The 26673-nt window shown below is 32.3% G+C and overlaps 1 protein-coding gene and 1 pseudogene across 1 annotated transcript; both read left to right on the top strand.

Moving 5' to 3' along the window:
• Window positions 1-1325: 1325 nt before the first annotated feature.
• Window positions 1326-6982, top strand: LOC132631029 (GDSL esterase/lipase At5g45960-like). The gene is made up of 5 exons (XM_060346632.1): window positions 1326-1666; window positions 2325-2455; window positions 3667-3903; window positions 5528-5786; window positions 6621-6982. Exons 1-5 carry the CDS (start codon window positions 1375-1377, stop codon window positions 6815-6817), a joined length of 1116 nt encoding a protein of 371 aa, XP_060202615.1. The 5' UTR covers window positions 1326-1374; the 3' UTR covers window positions 6818-6982.
• Window positions 6983-17558: 10576 nt separating this feature from the next.
• LOC132609270 (GDSL esterase/lipase At5g45960-like) lies at window positions 17559-24161 on the top strand (annotated as a pseudogene).
• Window positions 24162-26673: the final 2512 nt, after the last annotated feature.

Genomic DNA, 26673 nt, shown 5'->3' with positions numbered 1-26673 from the left:
CTTTTTTTAGTTAAAACCAAACCAAACCAATTATGGTCGGGTTTTTTTTTTCAACACCAAACCAAGTCAAACCAAACCACTAGTAGGGTTTTTTTTTCGGTTTGACTCGGTTTGTTGGTTTACTTTGTACACCCCTACTTTTGACTATCGAAAATAGAACACTTTTGCCCTCCTTTATCATTTGGTATCAAAAATGTCATCGCAACCTAAAAATTAGACCACTTCTACCCTGATTTTCTAACCGACGAAGCTTAAACCCTAATTCGTGTCTAATTAAATTAATTTAGCATAGTTGAAGGAAAATTCTAATCCTTTTCCGAAATTTTAATCTTTCTCTTTTAAAATTCATTTTACATTTGTTTAGAGGTCCACTGCTATTTAGGCTTAATACCTAGATGGACCCTTAAACTTGGCATGTTTTGTAAGATAGGCATATAAACTTATAAGGTGACCAGATAGACACTTAAACTTACTCAAAGTGTATTTTTCAAGTTTTTCAGTTGTTTTGAAAACAAAAACTATATTTTTCAAACACTCACAATTTTCATAGCCAAACAAGCCCTAAATATATCACAAAATATTTTTTTTAAAATACAAAAATAAGGCAAACGCATATACATGAGACTATAAATGTGCACTTAAACCAATAAATACTCGCTAATCGCAATTTTGCAGCTTTCAATTAACTCGGAATTTTTTTTACACTTGAATAATTAAAAAACAATAACTTTAACCAATAAAAATCCTTAAAAAAAGAAATTTCAAATTAAGAAATTTCTAAGTTCAGTATTTCAAGTGTAAAAGAAATTTCAAATTAAGAAAACTGTAAAGCCGAGAAGAAAATCCTTAAAAAAAAGAAATTTCTTAATTTGAAATTTCTTTTTTTAAGGATTTTTATTGGTTAAAGTTATTATTTTTTAATTATTCAAGTGTAAAAAAAAAACCGAGTTACTTGAAAGTTGCAAAATTGCGATTAGCGAGTATTTATTGGTTTAAGTGCACATTTATAGTCTCATGTATATGCGTTTGTCTTATTTTTGCATTTTAAAAAAAATATTTTGTGATATATTTAGGGCTTGTTTGGCCATGAAAATTGTGAGTGTTTGAAAAATATAGTTTTTGTTTTCAAAACAACTGAAAAACTTGAAAAATACACTTTGAGTAAGTTTAAGTGTCTATCTGGTCACCTTATAAGTTTATATGCCTATCTTACAAAACATGCCAAGTTTAAGGGTCCATCTGGGTATTAAGCCTAATATTTAATAGTACGACTACTACACAGAACATTTTTTCCCATTATATATACAACACAAGAATCGACCCAAACATCATGAACTTTGCAACTGTTTTTTTCCCCATTATTATTCAGCCACAATGATTTCTCCTTGTAAGTTTATTCTCTTGTTGCCCATTCTTCTCATTATCATTTCTGAAAACAGAGTTCAAGCTCGAACATTATTAACCAATAATTACAAAAAGTTGCAAAGGCCTTTCAACAATACAATATCAGCTGTTTTAATTTTTGGCGACTCTACGGTTGATTCCGGCAACAACAACTACATAAGTACTATTGCTAAGTCCGATTTTCCACCATACGGACGGGACTTTGTCAACCACATTCCCACTGGAAGGTTCACCAATGGCCGCCTCGTTACGGATTACATAAGTACGTTCTGACGTAATTTTTGCACTTAGGTCATTTAAGAAGTATTATGATCTTCATTTCATATTATGTGAAGATGTTTTATTGAAGACGAGATCTAAGGAAATAGTGTGATACATTTAAAACTTGTTGTCGGAAATTCACAGGATATGAATATTTGTGTTGTTAGATAGAATTGAAAGTTAAAAGTAAAATTGTTACTAAAAAGATAAATAAGTTAGTATTTTCTTTTCTAGGGGACTAACTAATAAGGAAGTTGTGTGGCACATATAATGAAGGGAGGAAGTAAAATTACAAGTAACTATACAAGAATATATAAGTAGAATAGTAACTTCAGAAATAACGCAAGTGATGACTTTCTATAATATGTTAAATTAATGGATGAAAGGTAAATCCTACTTAACCTATTTAACTTATATACACATTCAATGTAAAATAACTTTAACGTATTCGTGTATTTTAAGCAGCTGTAGTAGGTGCTTTACCGTATTTTTCAGCTTACTGATCTCACGTGTTAATGTTAAAGAATTTCTACATTATTAACAACATATACAAATTTTAGTCGTTTTTTAACAACATTATCTAACCGGTATAACAATATTTTTTTAATATATATACAGTCAATGTATATAACTTAAATAATTGTCAATTTTTGTTACAGTTTCGTACCTGGGAATCAAAGATTTCGTGCCACCCTATTTGGACCCAAGTCTTAGCTTGGACGAACTCATGACTGGAGTTAGTTTCGCATCCGGTAGCTCTGGTTATGACCCTCTCACTGCTCAATTAATCGTGCGTCTCTCTCATCTATCTATATATCTGTATCAATTAGTGACAGAGTTAAGATGTTAATTAACCAAATACATTCAAGGTTTCGACGATGGTTGCGCACTGGTTGAAAATGTCCATTGTAGACTAGTGTAGTAGTAGTAGTAAGAGCCCGTTTGGATTGGCTTATAAGTTGGCTTATAAGCTGTTTTCAGCTTTTTTGAGTGTTTGGTTGGCCAGCTTAAAGTCATTTTATGCTTAAAATAAGCTCAAAAAAATAATTGGACTCATTTGACTTAGTTTATCTAAAGCAGCTTATAAGCTGAAAACAGCTTATAAGCCAAAAAAAATAAGTTGGACTACCCCAACTTATTTTTTTCAGCTTATAAGCTGCAAACAGCTTTAAGCTGTAAGCCAATCCAAACGGGCTCTAAGTAGTTTAATGTAAAAGAGTCAAGCCAGTCAAGCCTTAAAAATATTCAACTGTATAGTAGTAGTAATTAATTAGGTGCAATTTATAACTAATTTAGGATTTGTCATGAAATCAAAGATTATGCAAAAACCAAGGAAAAGTTCTACATTTTCCACATGTTCACATAAATTAATTGTCTGAGTCTTGCAGAATATCAAAAGTAGAAGAAGTACTCTGGCATAATCTGACAGCATGAATCATGAATGGAATTTAGACTTGCTCCATACTTGCATTGAATTCTTTCAATAAAGAAAATTGCTTTTCCACAGTTAAACTTGTACCTTTCTCTGACGTTCATTTATTTTATAGAATAAATAAATGCACTAAGTTTTCAAAAAATAGAAAGTGGAGTAGGAGTATAATTTAACATTGCATTTTCTATTGATGATAGAAATAGATAAAGATTATAAGGGTGTGTTTTGGTATGGAGGAGAATATTTTTCAATTTTCAATTTTCATATTTGGTTGGTCAAAATATTATGAAATACATTTTTTGTCGTACTAACATAAGGTTTCATAACATGAAGACTGGGGTTAAGGAAAAAGCTAATGTACAGTACTATTTTTGTCAAGTGGTAGTCGTTTAATTTGTCAAAAAATATACACATGATTATATATATGCCCCATTATTCATGAAGTTGAATGTTTATATTAAATATAGGCCGATATCAATTAATTACCTTTGTTAGGATGATAAAAATATTGGATGTTCAAATATAATTAAGAAATATTGACAAGATTTGTGGTTTGATAATAATGACAGGGCGCAATTCCATTGCAAAAGCAGCTGGAATATTTTAAAGAATACAAAAAGAGACTTGAAAATTCAATTGGGAAAGAAAAGACAAAATTGCTAATAAGCAAAGCCACATTTATCATAAGTGCAGGGACAAATGACTTTGCTGTGAACTATTTTAACACCCCATTTCGAAGAAAAACATTTCCTAATGTCTCTGCCTACCAGCAATTCCTGTTGCAATTGGTCCAACAATTTGTCCAAGTAAGTCTCTTCACATAAATTAAAGCCACGTGATTGTTCTAAATGTGAAAATATCTACTAATAATTTTATATTTACAAAGTTCATTTAGGGTGTGTTTGGCATGAACGAAAGGAAAACAAAGGGTTTCTTACTTATTTTTTTTATGTTTGGTATATAAGCAAAAAATATTATGGGAAAATCCCCAATACCTTTCGATGATCTAGTTTGCAAAATAGCCAGCGAATGTATAAGTTTTATACATAAATATACATATACTATACACATAATATGCATATACGATACATATAAAATACATATCAGTGTATAGACTTTGAATATTTGGGCTACTTCCTGTAATTAAGTTTGGCCGAAGGGACAAATGAAAGAATCCCAAAAATTATTTTAAAAATATTTGTATATAATCTAGAAAAATACTTTGAGAGATGGGGGTAGCTGGGAGGAGACAATCAATATGAAATGTTACTCGTGGAAATTGTTTTCTCTATTACGCTACATAAGTCATTTTTCTCATTTTTAAAAATTTACTAGAGAAAATGTTTTCTTCTACACCAAACATACCCTTAGTGAGGTTCTTAAAAAAAGTTTGAAAATATTGATGGCGTGTGTCCGATAGAGGTGAAGTGCTTTAAAAGCTCGTTTGGAAATGATATGATATAGAATAATATGGAGGCAAAACATTGATGATGACTTATGAAGTGGGGAAGGGTTGAGTTAGGTGTTGCAACTTACTCCCTCCGTTCATTTTTACTTGTTCACTTTGGACTTTTTACGCTGTTTAAAAAATAATAAATAAAGTGCATAATTTACCAATGACTCATATTAATTGGTACATATGTTTATTGGATTTGAAAAATGATTTGAAGTGAGTATTTAATACTATGGGTAAAACAGGAAAAAATAAATTGTCTTTTCTTGATATGCTAAAAGTGATAAATAAAAATAAAAATTTATTTTTAGAATACTGGACAAGTAAAGTGAACAAAGGGAGTAATTACTAGTAATTAATCGGAGACATCGACACAAATCATAATTCATTAGTAAAGGCGAATTCAGAATTTTAAGTTTATGAGTTTAAAGTTCTTAAAAAGACAGTATACATATGGGGTTCTGATGTGTGTGTGTGTGTATATATATATATATATATAAATTGGAATCTTAATACAAATATAGGATTTTGATCAAAATTATTTAGTTCATTAACTGAATCCATAGTTAGAACTCTAGCTCCGCTCCGGCTCATTAGACATAAATCTATGTTACACTATTTTTTTTCCTTCCCCCCCCCCCCCCCCCCCCCTTAATATCCTTTAAAGCACGTGAGGACTGCCCCAAGTTTTTTCTTATGAATTTTTAAATACATTAAAGTTTTTCCTACTATCCACCAGAAAATTAATGAAAATCGACATTTCCTTCGATCATTGAGTACACTATTGACTTAAAAATGTTATATTATTTAAATAAAAAATAACCTACCATAAGCTATATGTCTTCCTACAAACCGTAAATTTCTATTAGGTATGGCCTTTTGTTTTGTTTCTCTTTAAATTAAAATTCAAATTGTATCATTTAATGTGTTTGATATTTATAAGTTATGTAAAATAACCTTTATGTTAATTGTTCTAGGGTTTGATGAACGAGGGAGCTCGATTAATCGGCATCGTCGGAGTTCCGCCGCTCGGGTGCTTGCCGGCGGTCATCACGATAGATTCCGGCGATGCACTTCAACCCCGCCACTGTATTGAATCGTACTCCACTGTTGCAAGAGAGTACAACTTGCTTCTTCAACGTTTACTAAAGACTATACAAATTCATGGCACAATATTATTTTACTTCGATGTCTACACTCCTTTAAATGACATGATACATAATCCAATTAAATATGGTGAGTCCCCAAAAGACTTCCCTTTTGAATTTAACTTAGATACACTGATATCGTAAAGAATTTTTATGCACAAACTATAACTGTATAAGTTAACCTGTTGTAGCAGCTTTTCAGCATTAATTTTGAAGTTGCTAATTTTACTTAGAATGTGTTTGGTAACTTTTTCATGTATGTTTTATTGATCAAAATATTTTCAAAAATATTTTTTCTAGGAAACAAGTTCTTTAGAGAAATTAAGAAAATGACTTCTCTGGTGTGAGCGGGGGAAAACAAGTTTCATAAAAGACATTATATGCTGACTGTAGCCTCTCCACCCCCAATAGCACCCTCTACCACCCCTCTCTGCCCCCACCCATATATATATATATATTGGGACAATATTTTCAACTTACTAACTAACACAAGAAAATAAAAAAAAAACACTTATTTTTTAAGAAAAATAATTTCCTTCCTACAAAAATGTACCCTTAGTATAAGAGTTTAAGTTATATACATCGTCAGTGTAAAGGGGTTTTTACATTATTAGCTGACTTTTACCTAGTGTAGTATGTCACTTGTTTTATTTTCAAAATTAAAAATCTCTATCCTGTAGTATCCTTTAGTTGATGTGATAGTGGAAACAGTTATTTACACCTCCGGTGTAAATAACTTAAGCCCTTATTATCAATAATTGTCTGCGGTTTGACTTGATAGTGTAAAATTTTTCTTACACTATCAACATTCTTCCTTTTTTTTTTTTAATCTTTCATTTTAAGTATATATATATATATATATTTCAATTTTTTCCATCCAAGTTTTTCTCGTTATTGAGGATATATATGTAATGTTTTGTAGGATTTACTGATGTTACCACGGGGTGTTGTGGAAGTGGACTAATTGAAGCTTCAATTCTATGCAATCCAAAGTCAATTGTTTGCAGTGATCCTTCAACATATGTGTTTTGGGATTCAGTCCACCCAAGTCAAGCTACTTATTACAGTTTGTTCCAGGCCCTACTTCCTTCTATTAATTTTGCTCTCAAGCAATTATAAACATTTGGTGAAGAACTAGAAAAGTGAAGGGAAAAAAAAAGTGACAAAAAATTGTTCTAATTTTTTATCCTTTTTTTTGCACCCTTGTAATTGTATGGAATATATTGCTCAATTGCAGACGAAGAATTCCTGAAGTAGCTAAATAACAAGGGAAAGTTACACATTTGGACGGGCGGCTAAAAATAATTACATTCGTTAGACAAATATACAATTATTATTTATAAAATATGTATACTTTTTATATATTAATTTTAATATACAAAAAATATAAATTTATCCGCGATTATTTTAATGGGCGGCTATACAATGTAGTTTAACTGCAGTTCATTAAGATACAAACTTTGAAAGTTTTCGGGATAGGTCCCATAATAAGGTTGCTAAAATTGGATAAGAGATATAAATGGAAATCATGAACAAATTAATAAGATGAATATCGTAAATAAGTAAAGGAAAGAAGTGAGGTGTTTCTAATGATTATTACAATCGTGTACAGATTCTTCAATATATACTGCAAAAAAATCTCATTGCTTAGCTCTAATTTAGTGGGATTTGATACAAAAATTCAAATAATATCAACACGCTGTGTAATATCTCATAGTATTAAAAAGAGAAGCATTTAGGGTGTGTTTTGTAACGTTTGATTTTTTATGTTCAATTGGCCAAAATTCTTAAAAAATATTTTAATTTCTCTCTAGAAAAACAAGTTCCTTAAGAATAAGGAAAATGACTTTCCTAATGGAAACAAGTTCCAACAATGACATTTCACGTTGATTATACCCTTCCCGCCCTCCAACTCACCTTATGTTCACCTACACCCATCACCCCATACCCTTACTCCCCAACTCACCTCCCTTAATATTTATTTGGATTTTATACAATTGCTTGTAGGATAATATTTTTCACTATTATATCGAATAAAAAAAAACTAAAAATATTTTTCAAAAAAACATTTTTCTTCGTACCGAACACAATCTAGGTTCATTGAAAAAAGAGTAGAAGGAGAAGAATGGGGGAAGAAGCAAACAAAATAGAGAAAGGTCATAATGGGCTAAAGCCCAAAAGAGAAAGATGCTGGAATTATGCTTCAAAAGGGCGCTAAGTGCAAAGATATCCGATTTTATGACTTTATTTAAGCAACAGCCTTAGTTCATAACATTTTATAAGGTTAGTAACTTTAAAATTGATGTTGTCAAAATTAGTCTGACGTTACAAATTTATTTGAATAAGTGCACAAATAACCGATTTTATGACTTTATTTAAGCAACAGCCTAAGTTCATAACATTTTATAAGGTTAGTAACTTTAAAATTGAAGTTGTCAAAATTAGTCTAACGTTACAAATTTATTTGAAGTATGGCATATTACTTGTGTAAGCAAATTTTCGACGTTTCTGAAGTTTGGTTTGTCAAGACCAAACTTCTGAGATACGCCTTTGAAGTTTTTGAACTATAAATGTCTGTAAGTTTCAGACATACATGTTCGAAACTAAGAGTAGTTTTTCTGAAGTTTGATCGTAACTACCAATCTTCAGTGCTTTCAATTTTTTTCAATAACACTCACTTTCGAAATTCAAGACTCACTTCTTCTAAAAGCTTGCAACAATCGTGATTTTTAGGTTATGTCTTAATTTACTCCATCAAATCCTATAGGAGTTGCTGAAATTATTTATTTTTATGACTTTGTTAGACATTGATATAAACCTTATACTCCAACTGATATAAAATAGATCTGAAACACGCAATAAGAGTGTGTGTTTTGCAATTTGCAACGAGAGAAAGGGAGAAATTACTACTATATATAAGGGACGACCAAATGCAAACGGTATTTGCAGTTCTCACAAAAGTTTTCAATAAAATGTCAAAATTTTCAATTAATTACTTTTAGGTCCTGATCTTATTTTTTAAAGTCACATTTACTTTTGTTCTTATTGTCTCAAAAGCTCTCAAATCTCCTACCTTATTTATCTTTTTTTTTTTTCTCTATCTGGTGTTCAGTACTCGCATTGGAGCTCGACTAATCTGGATTCACGCCGCGTAGGGCCCAATCCGGGGAAGCGCTCCCTACCAAGAATTTTTTTCATATCCACGCTCGAACTCGAGAACCCTAGTTAAGGGAGAAGCAGCCCCATCCGCCGCACTTTATTTTCCCTATTACTATTTTCTATTGATCTTAACTATTAACCTAAAAAAATAGTCATTTCCTCACTAGATATTTTTGCTTTTTGTTGCTCTCTCGACTTCTCCTTTTTCATTTGTTGCTTATTATAGATTTTTACATACAATTTTTTCTTTTGTATTATGAAATTTTAGAATTTCTGAAAATCCTTTTACCTACATGTAAGCATTTCTTTTACTTTTTATCTATATTTTAATGACCTCATATGTGTTTATAAAAATTTGTACTAAAATGATTTGAGAGGAATCCTTCCAACCATCCACATTTCATTCCAATGACCATCCAAGGTAAACAACGTCTACATAGTGGCATCGGGCTATTATTATCAAACTATTAAACAGTTACTCTCTTATTAAATTAGGAATCCCGTAGAGAACAATTTTCCAAAACGACAAGAAGAATAAAGATATGAATTGGAAAGGAAATAAATCAAAGCAACAAATCATGGATAAACACAAATTGGGAAGTCAGAGTGAATTTGGGGGAATTTAATTTCCATGGTCAAAGATTAAATGCACCCAGATGAATGAAACCCACACAATCTCTAAAATGATTCTGGCTAGAAAATGCAATCACCTGCTTCTTGTGTGTGTTGTTATAACAAAATAAAAGAAAATTCAGTTAAACAACCAAGAATTATTAAACTTAGAACAGATATTAATCTTTAGCAGCTAATTAACTCACTGATCTTTACCACTTTGCACCACTCAATTGTGACGAAAAGCTCAAAAACTTTTACCGAAAATTGCCTTATCACACAAATGCTTTTTATTTTCCTTGATTTTTTTTAAAAAATTTTTGGACTTGATTTTCCATGTCATAAGAGAGTGAGGTCCAGACATTTTATTGGTTTGAGACTGCCAAATTTGTATTTAATAGGCATATTTTAGGACATACATTGGGTGTTTAATAAGTAACAATCTCAGTCGAGATGCCAAAATGAAAAGCAATGGCAACTCTACTAAGAGGTCGTGTATGTTTTGATTGTTTCTACTATATATTACAAATAAGGCATCTGCTATAACATGTAAATGTGATCGAATAATGTGAAAATGTCTTTAAATTTTTTAGTTTATATAAGTTAATCAAACTCTTTATAAGTATGTTCCTACTTATTTTTTATAGTATAGCATTTCTACAAGACAGACACAAAATCTATGATAGTTATTTTATTATTTATACTGGGGAGGATTTGAGTAGCTTAATCCAAGGTCTAAGCCTTTCTTTCCTTCTTTTATTATAAGGATTTTGCACTTCTTTATTTTATTCTTCTAAAATTTCAATATTTTTTAAGCAAAAATAAAAATATAATTTCACTATTAAAATTTTTTAGGGATCTAGAATAAAAGCTTTACTAACCTTCTTGAGCCGTCACTGTGTGCGTATATATGTATCAAACTAATGTTCACATAAAGTTAACTAAAAACCCCGATGCAAAATATGGGAAGTACGAAAGCAAGGGGTATAAACTTTCTACTTTGCGAGCATGGTTCTATATATGGACCATGCACTTTACATAAACAGACTTTTAGGGTGTGTTCGGTATGGAGGAAAATGTTTTCTTGGAAAATGTTTTTCTAGAAAATAAGTGAATTTTCACTTATTTTTTCATGTTCGCTTGGGTAGTAGAAAATAAGTGAATTTCTTACTTATTTTCTCATATTCGTTTGGATGATAGAAAACGTTTTCCGGAAAATACTCGTCCAAGCCTCACCGACTCCAACCCAATCCCATACCCCCAACCCCACGCACACCTCACTCCCACCCACCCACCTACGCCCCCACCCCCACCCCCACCCCCTCTCCAATTTTTGATTTTTTTTTTGTTTTTTACACTCCCACCCCAACTCCAACCCAACCCCATACCCCCACCCCCACGCACACCCCACTCCCACCCATACCACACCAACACCCCCCTCCCCAACCCCAACATTTTTTTTTTGAAATTTTTTATTGTCTTTTGCGGGTTTCTACACGCCCAGACACCCCCTACCGCAAAAATCTTTTTATTGTCTTTTGCGGGGTGGGGTGCAAAAAAAAATGTGTGTGTGTGTGGGGGGGGGGGGGGGGCAAAAATAATGTCAAAACTTTTTTTCCAAAAAAAAGTATTTTTGGGTGGGGGTGGGGTGGGGTGGTGGAGTGGGTGGGGGTTGGGTTGGGTGGTGGTAGGGTGGTTGGTGGAATGAATTTGTGAACTTGTTTTCTCTACTTTTATGAGGGAAGTCATTTTTCCCAATTTTGAGGAAAATGTTTTCCAAAAGAAAATGTATTTCAAAATTTTTGACCAAACGAACTAAGAAAATTGAAAAGCATTTTCTGGAAAATATTTTCCTCCATACCGAACACACCCTTAGTGACTTTCAAAGTATTCATTTTGGGATATGTTAACATCTTTAATTTTGACACTTTACAAACACTAACATAGTGGTTGAGAAAAGAAGTCCAATTAATTATCTTCCTTTAGCTAAACTGCATTCGTAATTAGTCATGCTATATACAGGAGCCGCTCAACGGTATTAGAGGCCAAAAGCCAAACCTCATAATGAGGCTTAAATTTACTTAATAAATTTTCATTTCAAGTTTAACGTTTAAATTTTTTGAGATGAAAAAATATTAATTATCTTTAATTTGTACTCAATATCTTCCACTAATTATTTTCTATTTAAAAATATAGCTAATCCATTTTATTTTTCTTTATGCCGTTATTGATCTTAGGTAGTTTATCAATTTTAATTTTAAAAACCTTCTTCTCCCAAGACAACTATTATAAAAAATAACATTATGTTATAAGTAATATAGGCAGTTGAAAAGGAATCGAATCGTTTCATCTGATTGAGTAATTTAATTGTAGGACTATCTTCGAATTGTATAATTTCTTTTAGCACTTTTAATTTTGAAAATAATTCTAAATCATCCATATCAGAATAATTTTTACTAGGTTTTAAGGAACATTTAAGTCAAGAAGATCTTTTTATCAAATTTTCATAGTTTGATAATAACTTTCCACCTCTAAATAGAAAAACAATTATCGGTTAATAGAACAAGTAGTTAATATGAGGAACATGTAAGTGTATACTTCGTTAATCAACCGTGTATATCTAGGCCGAACTGCTAAAGTGAATGGGTATTCGATTTTGGGACCACCATTTATGACACACTCGTTGTGCGTAAGAATTTATAAATGTACTTACTTCGGAACAGTTCCAGACATGCGCTCAGGAAAGTTCATATATGTCTTAAACTTGAGAAAGTCTAACTTCAGACAAAATTCACGCATGCACGGTTGAAGTTCCGTCATTTTTGCCTAAATGTCATGCTAATCATATGGTTGAAGTTCGGCCATATTTAACTGAATTCTAGTCATATGTGGTTGAATTCAGTCATTTTTGGACGGCGAATCTTAGTAGCTCCTTCTGTTGGCTACCTGAACTTTCACTTTGTTGGTAAAGGTTCGATTCCCCATCTTGTAATCCTCTTCCCCAATTCCCCCTTCAGCTACCCCTTATGTAATAATAAAAAAGTCAGTCATTTTTTGGCCAGAACTTCATCCATTTTTGCCTGAAGTTCAGCATTTTTGCTTTACGTTCATGCACATACGGTTGAAGTTCATCCATTTTTGCTTGAACTTCACGTTGAAACGCCTGAATTTCAACCATATATAACTTCAGACACCACATGTCTAAAGTTGTTCCGAACTGAATAAACGTGCAAAAAAAAAATCAATTTTAAATAGTAGCGTTCAAACAAGGTACACTAAGCCCGTTAACCGGAACCGGACCGGTAACCGGTTAGGGAACCGGACGGTTTCCGGTTAAAAAACCGGAACCGTTTAACCGGTTTGAAACCTCAAACCGGAACCGGTCCGGTTCAAAGTCTCCAAAACCTTTTTTTTTGTTTTTTGTATTATATATATATATATATATATATATATATATATATATATATATATATATATATATATATATATATATATATATATATATATATATATATTATAGTATTTATTAGTATATTGTAGGTATATTTACATATGTTATACAAGTTTATAAGTAAAGTTTAAATATTTACTGACTAACAGGCTAACAGCAAGTCAGCAATACAGAATATACGTGTATACATATATATATTAAGTTATATGCTTAAGTTATAGTGTTATACTATATATACCTAAAATATAGTAAGAATATACGTATATATATCAATATACTTAGGTTATATATATATATATATATATATATATATATATATATGTTTAAGTATACTATATATACTTATAACTTATATATTATAACTTATGTTATTTATAGCTTAATTGTTTTCTAAGTTTATAAATTCGTATATACGTATACATATATATATATATATATATACCTAAAATATAGTAAGAATATACTTATATATATATCAATATATGTATCAATATACTTAGGTTATATAACTTAATATATATAAATATGTTTAAGTTATATATAACTTATATATATGTATAACTTACACAGATGAAAATGCCTCAGTGCAGAGGTGCGATAGGTTGGCCAGTGACGGTTTCAGAAGAGGTAGAGGTAGGCCGAAGAAGTATTGGGGGGAAGTGATTAGACAGGACATGGCACATTTCCTGCTTACGGAGGATATGACCTTAGATAGGAGGGTATGGAAGACTCATATTAGGGTAGAAGGATAGTAGGTAGTCGCGTTTATCTTCCCTTAAGAGTAGTTATGTTGTTCTATAGTTTCTTGTCTCTTGTTTTCTGCGAGTTTCTGCGAGTATCTGTTGGTTATAATGGCTTATTTAGTTTTATTGTGTTCATTTTCATAGTTATTTATAGCAGTTAATTCCCCTTTTACCATGACTTGCTTTGTTATTCCTTGCTTTCATATTGTTTCCGGTATGTTTGATCATATCTAACCTTTTGTCTTGTTTTGCTTTTTTTTTTCTCTTTCTCCTCCCTTGAGCCGAGGGTCTTTCGGAAACAGCCGCCCTACCTTTCAAGGTGGGGGTTAGGTCTGCGTACACTCTACCCTCCCCAGACCCCACATAGCGGGATTATACTGGGCTTGTTGTTGTTGTTGTTGTTGTTGTATATGTATAACTTACCCACACACACACACACACACACACACACACACACACACACATATATATATATATATATATATATATATAACTAAAATATATTTTAGTTATTTTTCAAGTATATAACTTTCTAGTTTTTATTTTTAATATGAACACAAGTAAATAGAAGAAAGCTCAATGAGCCATATATTTTATTCATTCTTGGATAACATTTATTTGCAAGTTGTAGTTTTTTTTAACTTGCAAATAATACATGAGTTGTACAGAAATAGTAGAATAATAAAATCACCAATTTTGAATCATTTCGTTAATTTCCCCCATATCATATTCGGTCATGGAAATATCTTCAAAGTCTTCCATTTGGTCCGGTCCACTAGCTATCAAATCTTCAATTTCTTCCTCTTCGCCTTCCTCCGCTTCTAAGTTTTGGTTGCGTCGCTCCGATCTTATCCAATCGCGAATGCACACTAGTACTTGCAAGCTAAAGTCGGATAATGAATGTCTATGGTCTCTAATTTGCTGTCTTCCTTGGCTAAATGCGCTCTCCGAAGCCACGGTTGATACTTGAACTGTAAGGATATCTCGAGCCATTCTTGAAAGTACCGGATAACTTGCCTTGTACTTCGTCCACCATGCTAAGACGTCCAAGTCATCCAGTTCCTTGATATCCACATTTGACTGCATCAAATAAAAGTTATATTCATCAAAGTTTGCAGTACAAGAAGAAGTTGGCTGTGAATGTAAAACTTTTAAACCCGACAAGCCCTTTTTGCTACTCTGAGAAGTAGTAGGGCGTGGAGCAACGGGTGTAGCACGTTCTTCCAAACTAGAATAATGAGTAAAAACTTTTCTAAACTCAGCATCAATAGCGAGTTCGGCTTCAGCTAAAGATGGTTGAACTCCCTCTTCAATTTCTAAAAATGTATAAATTTGACTAACCAAATTTTTAGTATAAGACACTTTTAAACAAGGATTTAAAAGAGAACCCAATATAAATAAAGTTGGGATGGGAAAAAAATACTTCTTAAAGTTGATTATCATTTCAAAAATAGCCACTTGATAACCGGGTTTATATTTATACTCTTGTAAAACTCTAGCTATTTCCGCTAAGTAGGCTAAAATTCCGGTTACCGTGGGATAAAATTGTCTAGAAAAAGCAAGAGTTGCATTATAAAAAATTTCTAAGAGTTCAACACATTCTTTAACATCTTCCCAATGCGTAAAAGTTAACCAATCATCACTATTAATATTATATTTGTTGTGAACTTGTTGTATGAGAATCCTATACTCATATGCTTGTTGTAGCATAATGTAAGTGTAGTTCCACCTAGTCTCAATTTCTACTTGAATTTTCCTAGGTCTAAGGTTATTTTCCACACAAGCATTCTTAAAATCTCTAATTCTTCCCCTATTAGCATTACAAAAAAGAAATGCAATCGCATCTCTAACTTTTTGAACAGAATCTTCAAAATGCACAAGACCATCTTAACAATTAAGTTTAAAATGTGACAACTACATCTTACATGAAAAATATTTCTTAGCGGAGGGTTTAGTTCTCTTTTTATAAGACCTATCGCCTTTGTATTATTAGAAGCATTATCTAAAGCAATACAAAGTGTTTTTCTATAAATGTTAAAAAATCTCATAATAGTAGACATTGAATCCGCTAAAATTTTTCCATCGTGACGACCTTTTCCTTCACCATATAAAAAAGCTATAATTCTTTTTTGCATAATCCAGTTGTCATCAACCCAATGACATGTAATAGCAAAAAAATATAACTTGTGAAGACTAAGACCCAAATCAGCGGTAAGACAAACATTACAATTTAAAGAATTAAATACATGGCGCAAATAAAATCTATATTTTTTAAACAAATCTATAACATCGGCTCTACAAGTACTTCTAGGAATACCCTCAAATAACGGATTATAACAACGTTGAATGTAAGTAACAAACCCCAAACCCGAGGGAAAGGAAAATGGTAAACAATCATAAGCTACCATTTTAGCTATTTCTACACGCTTTTTTTTCTTGTCATATTTAAAATTTCTACCGGTTTGTGGGTCTATCGTCATTTGAATACCTCCACATTTGAACCCGTTTGCTTTCCCCAAACATCCATATGTTTGCTTCTCATATGACCATTTAGTGTACCCGTTCCACCATCCTTACCAGTTTCTTGCTTAAAACTAAATACTTGTCCACATAGGGTACATGTAGCTGATTGGTTTTCCCTATTCTTAGTCATAAATTTTCAAACTTTAGCTGTTGGCTTACGAGTTCTAGGCGGTTTGTCTTGTGTATGTGATTGTGCAGGACATGTATCTCCTATGGGATTTTCGGGGGGTTGTGTTTCATCATCATCATCATCTTCATTAAAAGTGTCGGTAAAATGTTGTTGCATTGCCTCATGACCTAAAAGTGGATTATTTCCACCAACATCAATACCTAAATTAGGTGTTTCTTCCACAAATGTTTCCTCATTAAGCCCACCCCTAACAATACCACTACTACTACCGGCACCACATCTTAATCTCTTTGACATTATTAAATAGAATTAATTTAAATCACAATCAAATAAATCACAAGAAAATTAATTACAACAAATTAAATTGCGTAAATTAAATTGTGAAAAATAAATTGCTAGAATTAAATTGCGAAAAATAAAGATAGAGTTGGAACGAAGGTACCAAATTGCCGGATTAATTTACAACAAAGTGAAGGCGGTTAGAATTGCAAATCCACCAAAGCTACTTCGGATTGTTGCAAAATCACCAACTCCACCAACAATATTATAATTGCAAAATTAATAATTGAAAGTTGAAACTATAATAAGACTTTGTAATATTTATTTGAGAGAAATATAAAGTGGCTAATTATTGCAAAATAACTATAATTGAGAGATTGAGATTTGAGAGAAAGAGAAGAGTGAATTGGTGTGAATTAAAATGAAAATGAAGAAGGGTTTATATAGGGGTGGGGGATGGGTTAAAGTGTTAAAAAAAAGTTTGGGGGGTTGGGGGGCCAAAAATTAATTTTATGACCGTTTGGCAACGACCATTTTTGCAAATGGACCGTTGCCAATGGTCCATTAACGGACAAAGGCCCAACGCCCAACGGCTATAATTTTTTTTTTTATTTCACCGGTTTAACCGTTTAACCGGTCCAGTTTCGGTTTTACCGGTTCCGGTTTCAAAAAAATCGGAACTGGACCAGTAATAATTAAACGGTTAACCGGAACCGGTTCTACCGGTCCGGTTACCGGTTTTAACCGGTTGACGGGTTTAAGGTACACCGTGAAAATTTCACGTATGTCTAAAATATTTCTTTTAAGGCCTAAAAAATTTGGGACCTAGTTAAAGGAAAGGCTTCATTCCCCTTTGCCTTATCTGGCTATATATAACTCCTTGTGAAGTCAATGGAAAATGCCTCAAGATTGAAGCTCTAAGTACAATTCACTCCAAGTTTTCTTGATCAACCACAAATTAAAATGCATCTTTCATATTCTTTTATTTTTCTTTTGCTAATATTCTTCATGTTGGAAGCTCAAACTCAAGCTCAAGGGAAGAGTACTTTAGTTTCTGCCATTTTTATGTTTGGAGATTCAACAGCTGATCCTGGAAACAATAGCTACCAATTAACACCTTTAAAGAGTAATTTCAAACCCTATGGGAGGGATTTTCCCAATCATGTTGCAACTGGAAGGTTTACTAATGGGATGCTTATTTCTGATTTCATTGGTAATCACTCTACAAATACTTTTACTTTGATTGAATAGTTTGCAGGCAATGATCAAAATATTACCTAAAGATGTAGCAAAGGCGGGTCTAGGCCGGGTTCGGTCGATTCGATTGAATCAATTACTTTCGGTTCGAACTATGTATGCATATGTAAAAAAGGTTTGAAACGTATTGTCGTTGAAGATATAATTAAGTAAAAGTGTGCTCTATCACACGGCTTAAGCTTCTAGCTAGATGAGGTGATCACACACTTAGAGGTGGAGCCAAAATTTAAGCTTTATGGGTTCAACCTGTAAGGTTCTTAAGATTGAACGTATTGTAATTCTAAGATTATAGGTTCAGACCTACTATTTGTTGAAGTTTTAGTAGATTTTTGTACATAAATATATGGCCGGCCGCCTCGAAAGTACTGGGATCGTATTAACCCGATGTGGTAACCCTGCATCCGTCTTTGCACACACTTTAACATGGTATCATAACATGCAGAGGTCATAAGTTTGAATCTCCTGTCTCCTGATCATCACCATTTATCAAAAAGAATTTTCACGTGTTTGATATTTCCCACAATGTCCTTGTGATGGGTGTTTTTAATGCAACTAAGCATGTGGGTGTCAAAGAATCTGTGCCTCCATATTTGGATCAAAGTTTAAGTGCTGAAGAGCTCAAGACTTGAGTTAGTTTTGCATCTGCTGGAAGTGGAATTGACCCCCTCACACCAAAAATCAATGTATGCTATCTATCTCATAATTCCTCTCCCTGCCACCCTACAATTGTGTTCTTAGATATGTGAATTTAGTGCAGAATATATTGTATTTGCCCAAAAATTGAATCAATAGAAAGCTTAGTATATTGTGAGTTTTGGTTCTTAGCAAAACACTATGTGTTATTGTATATACGATGATTTAAATCACCACAAAGGAATTTCAGTAATGTCATAAGGTCAAAAGATGGATACACTAAACACCAACCCAATCTCGACAGGAAAACAAAAAGCTAATCCTAATTTTCCAATCATAAGGAATTTGTTGTGCCCTAGGAACAAAATTCAATCGTACAAAAATAGGCAGGTGATATCATACATATTAAGAGTTGGCCTCACTGACATACCAATAGTCACGAGATTTTTAAGATCGATCTGCATTCTAATTCAAAAGAATCAAAGATACTCGTAATATAGAATGAAATTCTCCGTTTTGAATCAAGCTCGGCCACACTGTATTCCCCCAAAAGACCCCGTACCATTAAGAGTATTCAACACCTAATAATAATCAATTTTACTTACATGTGAGATTTTGTTCTCATGGGCTCAACATAATATATAGTCGGATTTTACTTGATGCATGGATGTAAGATTGGCCTTTCAGAATAAGAAGTCACTACATATATAAGAAGAGAGCCTTTTTTTTTAATTATTATTATTACTTTATAAAATCCACCATCGTGGTGAGAGGTTAGGCTATAACTTCAACCTGTATACTTCCAAAAATTACAAGGAGTTCAGATAAGTCCAGACCCTTTGTGTTACATGAAGAATGAAAAGTTCGTGAGGCCTTAAAAAAAAAGTGACCCTTACGAGTTACGAGCTACCCTTACAGTACTATATATACATGATGAGAGCTAATCTTTCTGTGATTGATTTAATTTAATTCATGCATTTATGGAAAGTCATATACTATATAAAAAGGCAAGTCTTGGCACAATAGTAAACCACAGTGTTGGTTCGAAAGGTGAACGAATCTGAGTGATCGAAGGTTCAAGTACTGAGTGAATATTTAAACGTCTATTCATGTAAAAACTTCTTGCCCCTTTGGTTGACACCACCTTAGTCTTTCCATCAGCTGCTCCTTAATGTCTTGAGTAGGACGAGCACTCTCAATTTTCACAGTATTAGCATAGAGAAGGAAAAGCCCACCCGTAGTGTAACTAAGCCATGAAAATAATCTCTTACAGAAATACAAGATTAAGACGATACATGTAATAAACCTGAGCATGCCCTTTCTTGAACCCCACTTAACTTCATATAATTAAGGTAAAAATACGTCATCACTATTTGTATTATCATCTTGAATTCCATCAAGATTTGTTTTTATTATCAGTTGAAAGCTTTTCATTTCTTATATTCTCAACAATGATGAATTATTTTTCCTTTTTGTGGGAATAGAGAATGTGATCTCATTATCTAAGCAGCTAGAGAATTTCAAGGAGTATCAAAAGAAAATGGAGGCAGCTATTGGGAAAGAGCAAACAAAGAATTTGATAAAGGAAGCATTGTTCATAGTTAGTGCAGGCACAAATGACTTTGTTGTTAATTACAACACACTTCCAACTCGTAGTAAAAACTACACCCTCTCAGCCTACACAGATTTGCTGTTACAACATGTTCAAGACTTCCTGCAGGCTTGGCCACCCACTTAATTCAACTAAGCTAAAGATAGATGCTACAAATTAAAGATTTTTTTTTTTCTTTTTTGGTAAAAAAGATAGAAAGAAAACAATATTAAAAAAGTTAAGTTATACGCATTGACAATATAAAAAACCTCTCATGCTACTTCAAGTTATTGTAGACACGTGATTTTTGATCCTACCCCGGGTGTTTCACCTTCTAGTATCTAAATTTTCCTTTAAATATGGTCTGGACATTTTATCTGGTTTTATTTTATTTAGTAAGTCTTATTTGAATATTCGGAAATCACAAAAATAGAGTCACATTTTAGGATATATGTTAGTTTCGTTTTTTTTTTTTTAATTTTTTTTTTATTAGTACAAAAAGCAAGAAAATGTCTGAAAATATGTTATCTATTTTTAGTTTAATTTCCAGGTTAAAAGTTTTAATAAATAAATATAGAATAAGTACATATTTTAATCTTGCTATTTTAATTTTTAAAATATAGAATAAGTACATATTTTAATCTTGCTATTTTAATTTAGTAGTAGTATATTTTTATATTCTGACTTGTTAGTTATATGTCACTTCACCACTCAATTTTAATATCGCATCTACAGACACATATCACATGCACCCTTTTATGTATTTTTCGTACCGGAAAACCCATAACCACCCCTAAACTTTGAAACACCATGTAAACCCACCCAAAAACCACCATGAAACAGCCCCAAAAAACCAGCCATGGAAGAACCATAACCCCCCCTTAAATTGTTGGTATTCCCCTGGGTTGAGGAGGTTTAGCGAGTTTATTCGGGGTTGCCGTCGAAGTCTCCGGTCTCGGATTTCTGTTCTTCGAAAAGGGTCGTTCATTGTTGTTGTACCAAGCTTGAACTTGGAGTTTCATTATTAACATATTGAAGAGGGTTTTACCCCAATGAAGGTCCAATCTTGATCTCACTCTTATTTGTTTTATAGCTACCAATAGAGTAAATAAATTTTGCACAAATATTTGTAAATATTCTTGCCCAGTTGCGAAAAGAGGTTCTCCTTTAGCTTAAGGCAGTGTTAAACTTTACTAACATAATTATGGTTATTTCCTGAAGTTTGATAAAGTACTCAAAGCACTTATATTCTATTTGAAAATTTTAAGTTGTGACTTATGCTTTAGTGTACTCAAGGTCTACCCCTAATTCCAATCTCTACTGGTGTCCATGTTTATGATAACACAGTAAACACTTGTCTATTATCATGTTTGATAAATTGTGAGTATGAAATCATTTTCATTTTCGTAGCTAATTCAATTCGTTCATGTATTGTTAATGTTAGTAACTTAGTATATTGTCAAAGCATTGTGAGTGAAGGGGTGAATTAGATATGGATTGGATTATATTGTTAACTGAGAATGTAATTTGGATCTAAGTTGGTCAGTGATTGGTCTTCAGAATTTAATGGGTCGCGAAGTTTTAATTTTAGTCCATGACTTATTTATAATTAATTGTGAGACGAGAGAGACGAGATGAGAATTATTTCAAACCCCGTCATCAAGTATAAAAAAAAAGAATGGTAAAATCAATTATAAGGGAGCGATATAGGTTGCGAACATATTTCAAAACTCGTTGTCAAAAGAGTTAAAAATTTAACCAAAATAATAATAGACTCGAACTTTATAGACAAATAATTGCTTTTAACGCTAGATGAGCTTTAGGCACGTGTTAAGACATTTGTTTCGCTTAAGAATGCGGTTACGCATCTTATTTCGAGACGCTTTAAACAACTCAAGGATGCGGTTACGCACCTTGGCCAATCTCGTTTGAATAATTAATCTTGCTTCGATTGAGAATGCGGTTACGCATCTTATTTTGAGACGCTTAAAAGATCTGGAATGCAGTTACGCATCCGGTTTAAGGCTAACAAAAATTCAACAATAAAAAAGCACGGGCGAATCAAGGCTCGGGAATATAATATATCCAAAAATAGATTAAGTTAAGTATAAGTCGATAAAGCGACTGTGCTAGAACCACGGGACTCGGGGAATGCCTAACACCTTCTTCCTGGTCAACAAAATTCCTTACCCGGTCTTTTGTTTTCGCGGACCATAATAAAAGAGTCATTTCCTTTTGATTAGGGATTCATAAGGTGACTTGGAACACCAAAACTCAATTTCAAGTGGCGACTTTGTAAAAATAATTAATCCGTATTCAAAATCGTCACTTCAATTGGAAAAACCCTTTAATAATAAAAACCTATGTCTACATGCGAGGCCCAAAAAGGGGTGTGACAGTTATCATCGGGCTCAATACTGTTGGGAGCCTAAATTCAAACTTTAATGAGGGGCCTTAACTTCTTTTGTCACAAAAATGGAAAAAGAAAAAAAAATTCATTAATATATTTTTTATTTGAAGTCTATTTTTTGAGAATATATGTCAGATATCTCACTGACTTCTTCATGAGCGCCTTTTTGAGATTATATTAAAGATTCAATTCAGCTCTTCTTCTTATGGAATTTAAGATGATAAAACAAAAAGTAATAACGTTTTTTTACGAACTTAATTTATGTAGGAACTGTTGGATCAAGGGGCTAGAAAAATTGCAGTGGTAGGTCCACCACCAATGGGCTGTTTACCAATTGTCATCACCCTGAAGTCAGATTATGCATTTACAAACAGAGACTGTATTGATTTCTACTCCTCCATTGCTAGTGACTACAATTTCAAGATCCAAAACCAGCAAAATGCCATGCAAATTAGGTATGCAAACTTGGGTTCTCGAATTGCTTATATGGATATCTATGCACCATTGGAGGACGTGATTCTAGGCCGCAAATATGGTGAGTTTAAGTTCTATATATTATATTGACATAATAAAAAAATATTTATACAATCAGATTACTCAGAAGACGATTGCAAATAAAACGAAAATAATGGTCCCTTATCTTTGGAGGTTGGTTCAAAAAGATCCCTTAAATATACTCCCGATAACATTTTAGTTTTTTCAGTTTGTCAAAGGTGAATAACTTTTGTCCTCGTCAAATATTTAACAAACATTGGTTGTTAGACTTAAGATGAACTGTGGCAAAAAAAAAATAAAAAAAAAATTGACATGAACTAATATTTGGAGGAGCTAATGTTGCAATTTCAACCAATTTTTATCTATTTCTAGAGTTTGGTGTAACTTTTTGAGGTGCAGTTTCCACTATTTTTATTTATTTTTGGTATTTGATGTAGTTGTTTGTATTGCGGTTTCTTGGATTTTACGGGGGTTTTGTGGTGTTTCAAGTTAAGTCTTTCCTTTGCACTTCCCATTAAATCTAATAACCGGAGTTTGTTAAATATTTGGTCAAAAGTCAAAAGTGCTCACTTTTAGCAAACTTAGGTGACCAAAATCGCTCCAGATCATAATTAAAGGACCTTTTTGAATCTACCAAAACATAAGGGGATTTTTTTTTATTTTCTCAAATATTGCAATCATTAAACTGTTATTTTAATTTAATAGTCCACATCTCTATGTTGAATACCTAAATTCATGAGAATATGTTATGTTGGCTCTACCCCTTTTTCTTTCCCTATTAGCTAGCCGCATTAAGAACTCAACTCCTGATGAAAGTGAAATATATATGTAACACAAAGACATTTATTTTCTTTTTTGAAGATAAGTATTAACTAAAATTCCGTTTTTTTTTTTTTTTTTTTTTTTGGTCTTGATAGATTTTGAAGAGGTTAACAGAGGTTGCTGTGAAACGGGCTTATTGGAACTTGCATATTTGTGCAACCCTATCTCATATGCTTGCCCAAATGCATCAAAGTATCTTTTTTGGGATTCAATCCATCCAAATGAGAAGGCATATTATCTTGTTTCTCGAGCACTTCAGCCAACATTTGATTCCATAACCAAATACTAATAACACATTGCATAGGAAATAATTTCACGGCTAGTCACTTATCTTTCATTTTACTGTACTGAGATCACTAATAAGTTATGCAAAAAGTTACTCAACTACATCTCGTCAATATCATAGGAAACGTCTCATTTGATCGCTAGCTCCTACGGAGTCTTTCTATGATGCTTCGGTAAAGTTGGTTGTATTTTTTGTTACAAAAATTAATTTGATGGCTTTGTGATACTTAAGTAAAATTCGATGACTATTTTGTTATAAAAAATAATGTAATGACTTTGGTGCAATAAAATAAATCAAAATTAATGAATGACTAATTTGTTATAAAAAATAGCGTAATGACTTTGGTGCAATAAAATGAAAATTGAATAATCATCTGAATTAATCCATTATATAGTATCCATCTTTTTATTTGATATATCTTATAAAAACGGAGAGAAAGTAAAATTGTTTGTCTACAAAATACCGGATCCCAAAATACCAGGTTAATTATCATCTGTTAAACACTTTAAAGTGGAAGTCCGAATGTGCATGTTTTAAAAGAAAATATATATTACAAATTTGAAATTAACAATTATCTCGAGATATTTGTCGTTGTTACTAATTCCAAATGTGGTGATATCTTATACTCATCTATAAGGACTCTCACAGGTTCAGGCCTTTATAAGTATACACTGAAGCAGTGAGAGTCCTTATAGTTCTCAAAAGGGGAAACACTTTTTAGTTTTGGAGGACGGAATACGCCAACAATTAATGAATACTTGCGCGAGTTTATTTTTTGATAGAAATGATAATTATATTATAAACTAGAAAGCATGTAGTAAAATATAGGGTTACTGACTCCTAAAAAATCTCTATTTTCCCAATGAAAAATGGTTAGTGGCTATTTTCCATTGATTTTCAGTGAAAAAAACCTAAATACTAGTGTTTTCACACGAAAAAATTAGAAAGTTTCCCGGTGTTTCAATGGGAACCTGTATCCCACCATGCTTTTTTGCAGTAGACTGGTTCAATGGCAATGAGGTGGAAAATCATGTTTTATATCATAAATTTCCCACTGACTGTTGGGGGAATAACATTTCTAGTAGTGAGAATGGACCAATAAATTATGTCTATCTAGGGAAAGTAATTAATTCATTACGTATTTGCCAAAAGTATTTCGTTAGCAAACAAACAGGGAACTACTAAGTAAGCGTTTGGACATGGATTTCATCTCATGAGATGAAATTCTAAATCATCCAAAAAGGCATGATTTGGGTCTTCAAATCATGATTTTAAAATTTTTAAATGTAAAACTTGATCTATAAGTTTATATTTTATAAAAAAGACCCATAAGTTGGTAGATATACTTACCAACCATGTATAGCAACAATTTATATCAAATACTAATCTACAAGTTGGTAAGTTATTTTTAACAATTACTCTCGCCAACAATTAAAGAGTGGTTACATTACTATTCATGTTAAATTTTCCTTTTTTATTGAAATAAAGTTTGATCAATTGATATTGTATTTTTTGGAAAGGTCTTTTAATAGCGTATTAATTTTGTTATGAACTAAGACTTACTCATTTGGTAAGATTGTATAAGAATTGAGAAAGTTTTGATGTTTTCACAACTTGTAGGATTTTTATGTTTATAAAAAAAAAATACAACTTAAGAAATTAAAATTGCATGTCCAAACATAATTTTATCTCATAATTTCGAATCATGTCCAAACGGCTTCTAAGTGAACAACATCGTTAAAAAGCTTCAGTTTTTGCTCCTTACATTGCAAATAGGTCTGTCACCCCATTTTTCTCTTTGTACGTTGTATTTATGTTTGAAGATTGGGTCCCCTAGCTCCCTCAACAATTATTTACAGTCACGTAGAATTGAGTTATGCATAGATGGTATTTTCTTTATTAAATAAACTAATTAAATACCTCTTGCAATAATGCTAAAAGTTTTGATCTTCTATTAGTATTAATTAAAAGGTAATACTCTCAAAAACCAAAATAATTACCTGTCCATATCTCCATTAATTTTGTACCCCCAGAAAAAATCAAAATTATGTATCCGAGATGCCCCCAAATTATGATACTACCATGGTATATCTATAAATATATTGAGAAGGTATCATTGAAGACTACTTCAGTTCTTCTCTTGTCCTTCATGATACCATCATGGTATATAAATATCCTGAGATGGTATTATGGATGATCATGTTCATTTATTCAAAAAAATACACTTTTCTCGAAAAACTATGATATCATCATCTTATATACATATATTGTAATGGTATCATGGAGGACTGCTTTAGTCCTTCAATGAGACACTCCTCAGGACCATGGGTACCATCATTTTATATAAATATACTGAGATGGTATCATGAAAGACTTCTTAGTCCTCCATGATACCATCACGATATATAAATATACGGCCATGATATTATGGAGAAAAGGTACGTCGGGTAAATAGTTTTGGGCGTGGGGGTACATCGGTTCATTAGTTTAGGAGGGGCATGCGGCGGGTAATTATTTTGTATTTTAGGGATATTTGGGTTAGTTTTCCTAAAGTATAGTTTGAACACCCCTTATACCATAATGA

The sequence above is a fragment of the Lycium barbarum genome, chromosome 1 (genome assembly GCF_019175385.1).
Source record: "Lycium barbarum isolate Lr01 chromosome 1, ASM1917538v2, whole genome shotgun sequence".
NCBI classification, from domain to species: domain Eukaryota; kingdom Viridiplantae; phylum Streptophyta; class Magnoliopsida; order Solanales; family Solanaceae; genus Lycium; species Lycium barbarum.
This window is presented reverse-complemented; position numbering and strand designations above follow the sequence as displayed.

Excerpts from the sequence above, each read along its gene's own strand:
- LOC132631029 (XM_060346632.1), top strand. The coding sequence starts at position 1,375 with ATGATTTCTCCTTGTAAGTTTATTCTCTTGTTGCCCATTCTTCTCATT. Across the intron at positions 1,667-2,324 it reads CCTCGTTACGGATTACATAA|TTTCGTACCTGGGAATCAAA; the intron begins GTACGTTCTGAC and ends TTTTTGTTACAG. Across the intron at positions 5,787-6,620 it reads ACATAATCCAATTAAATATG|GATTTACTGATGTTACCACG; the intron begins GTGAGTCCCCAA and ends AATGTTTTGTAG.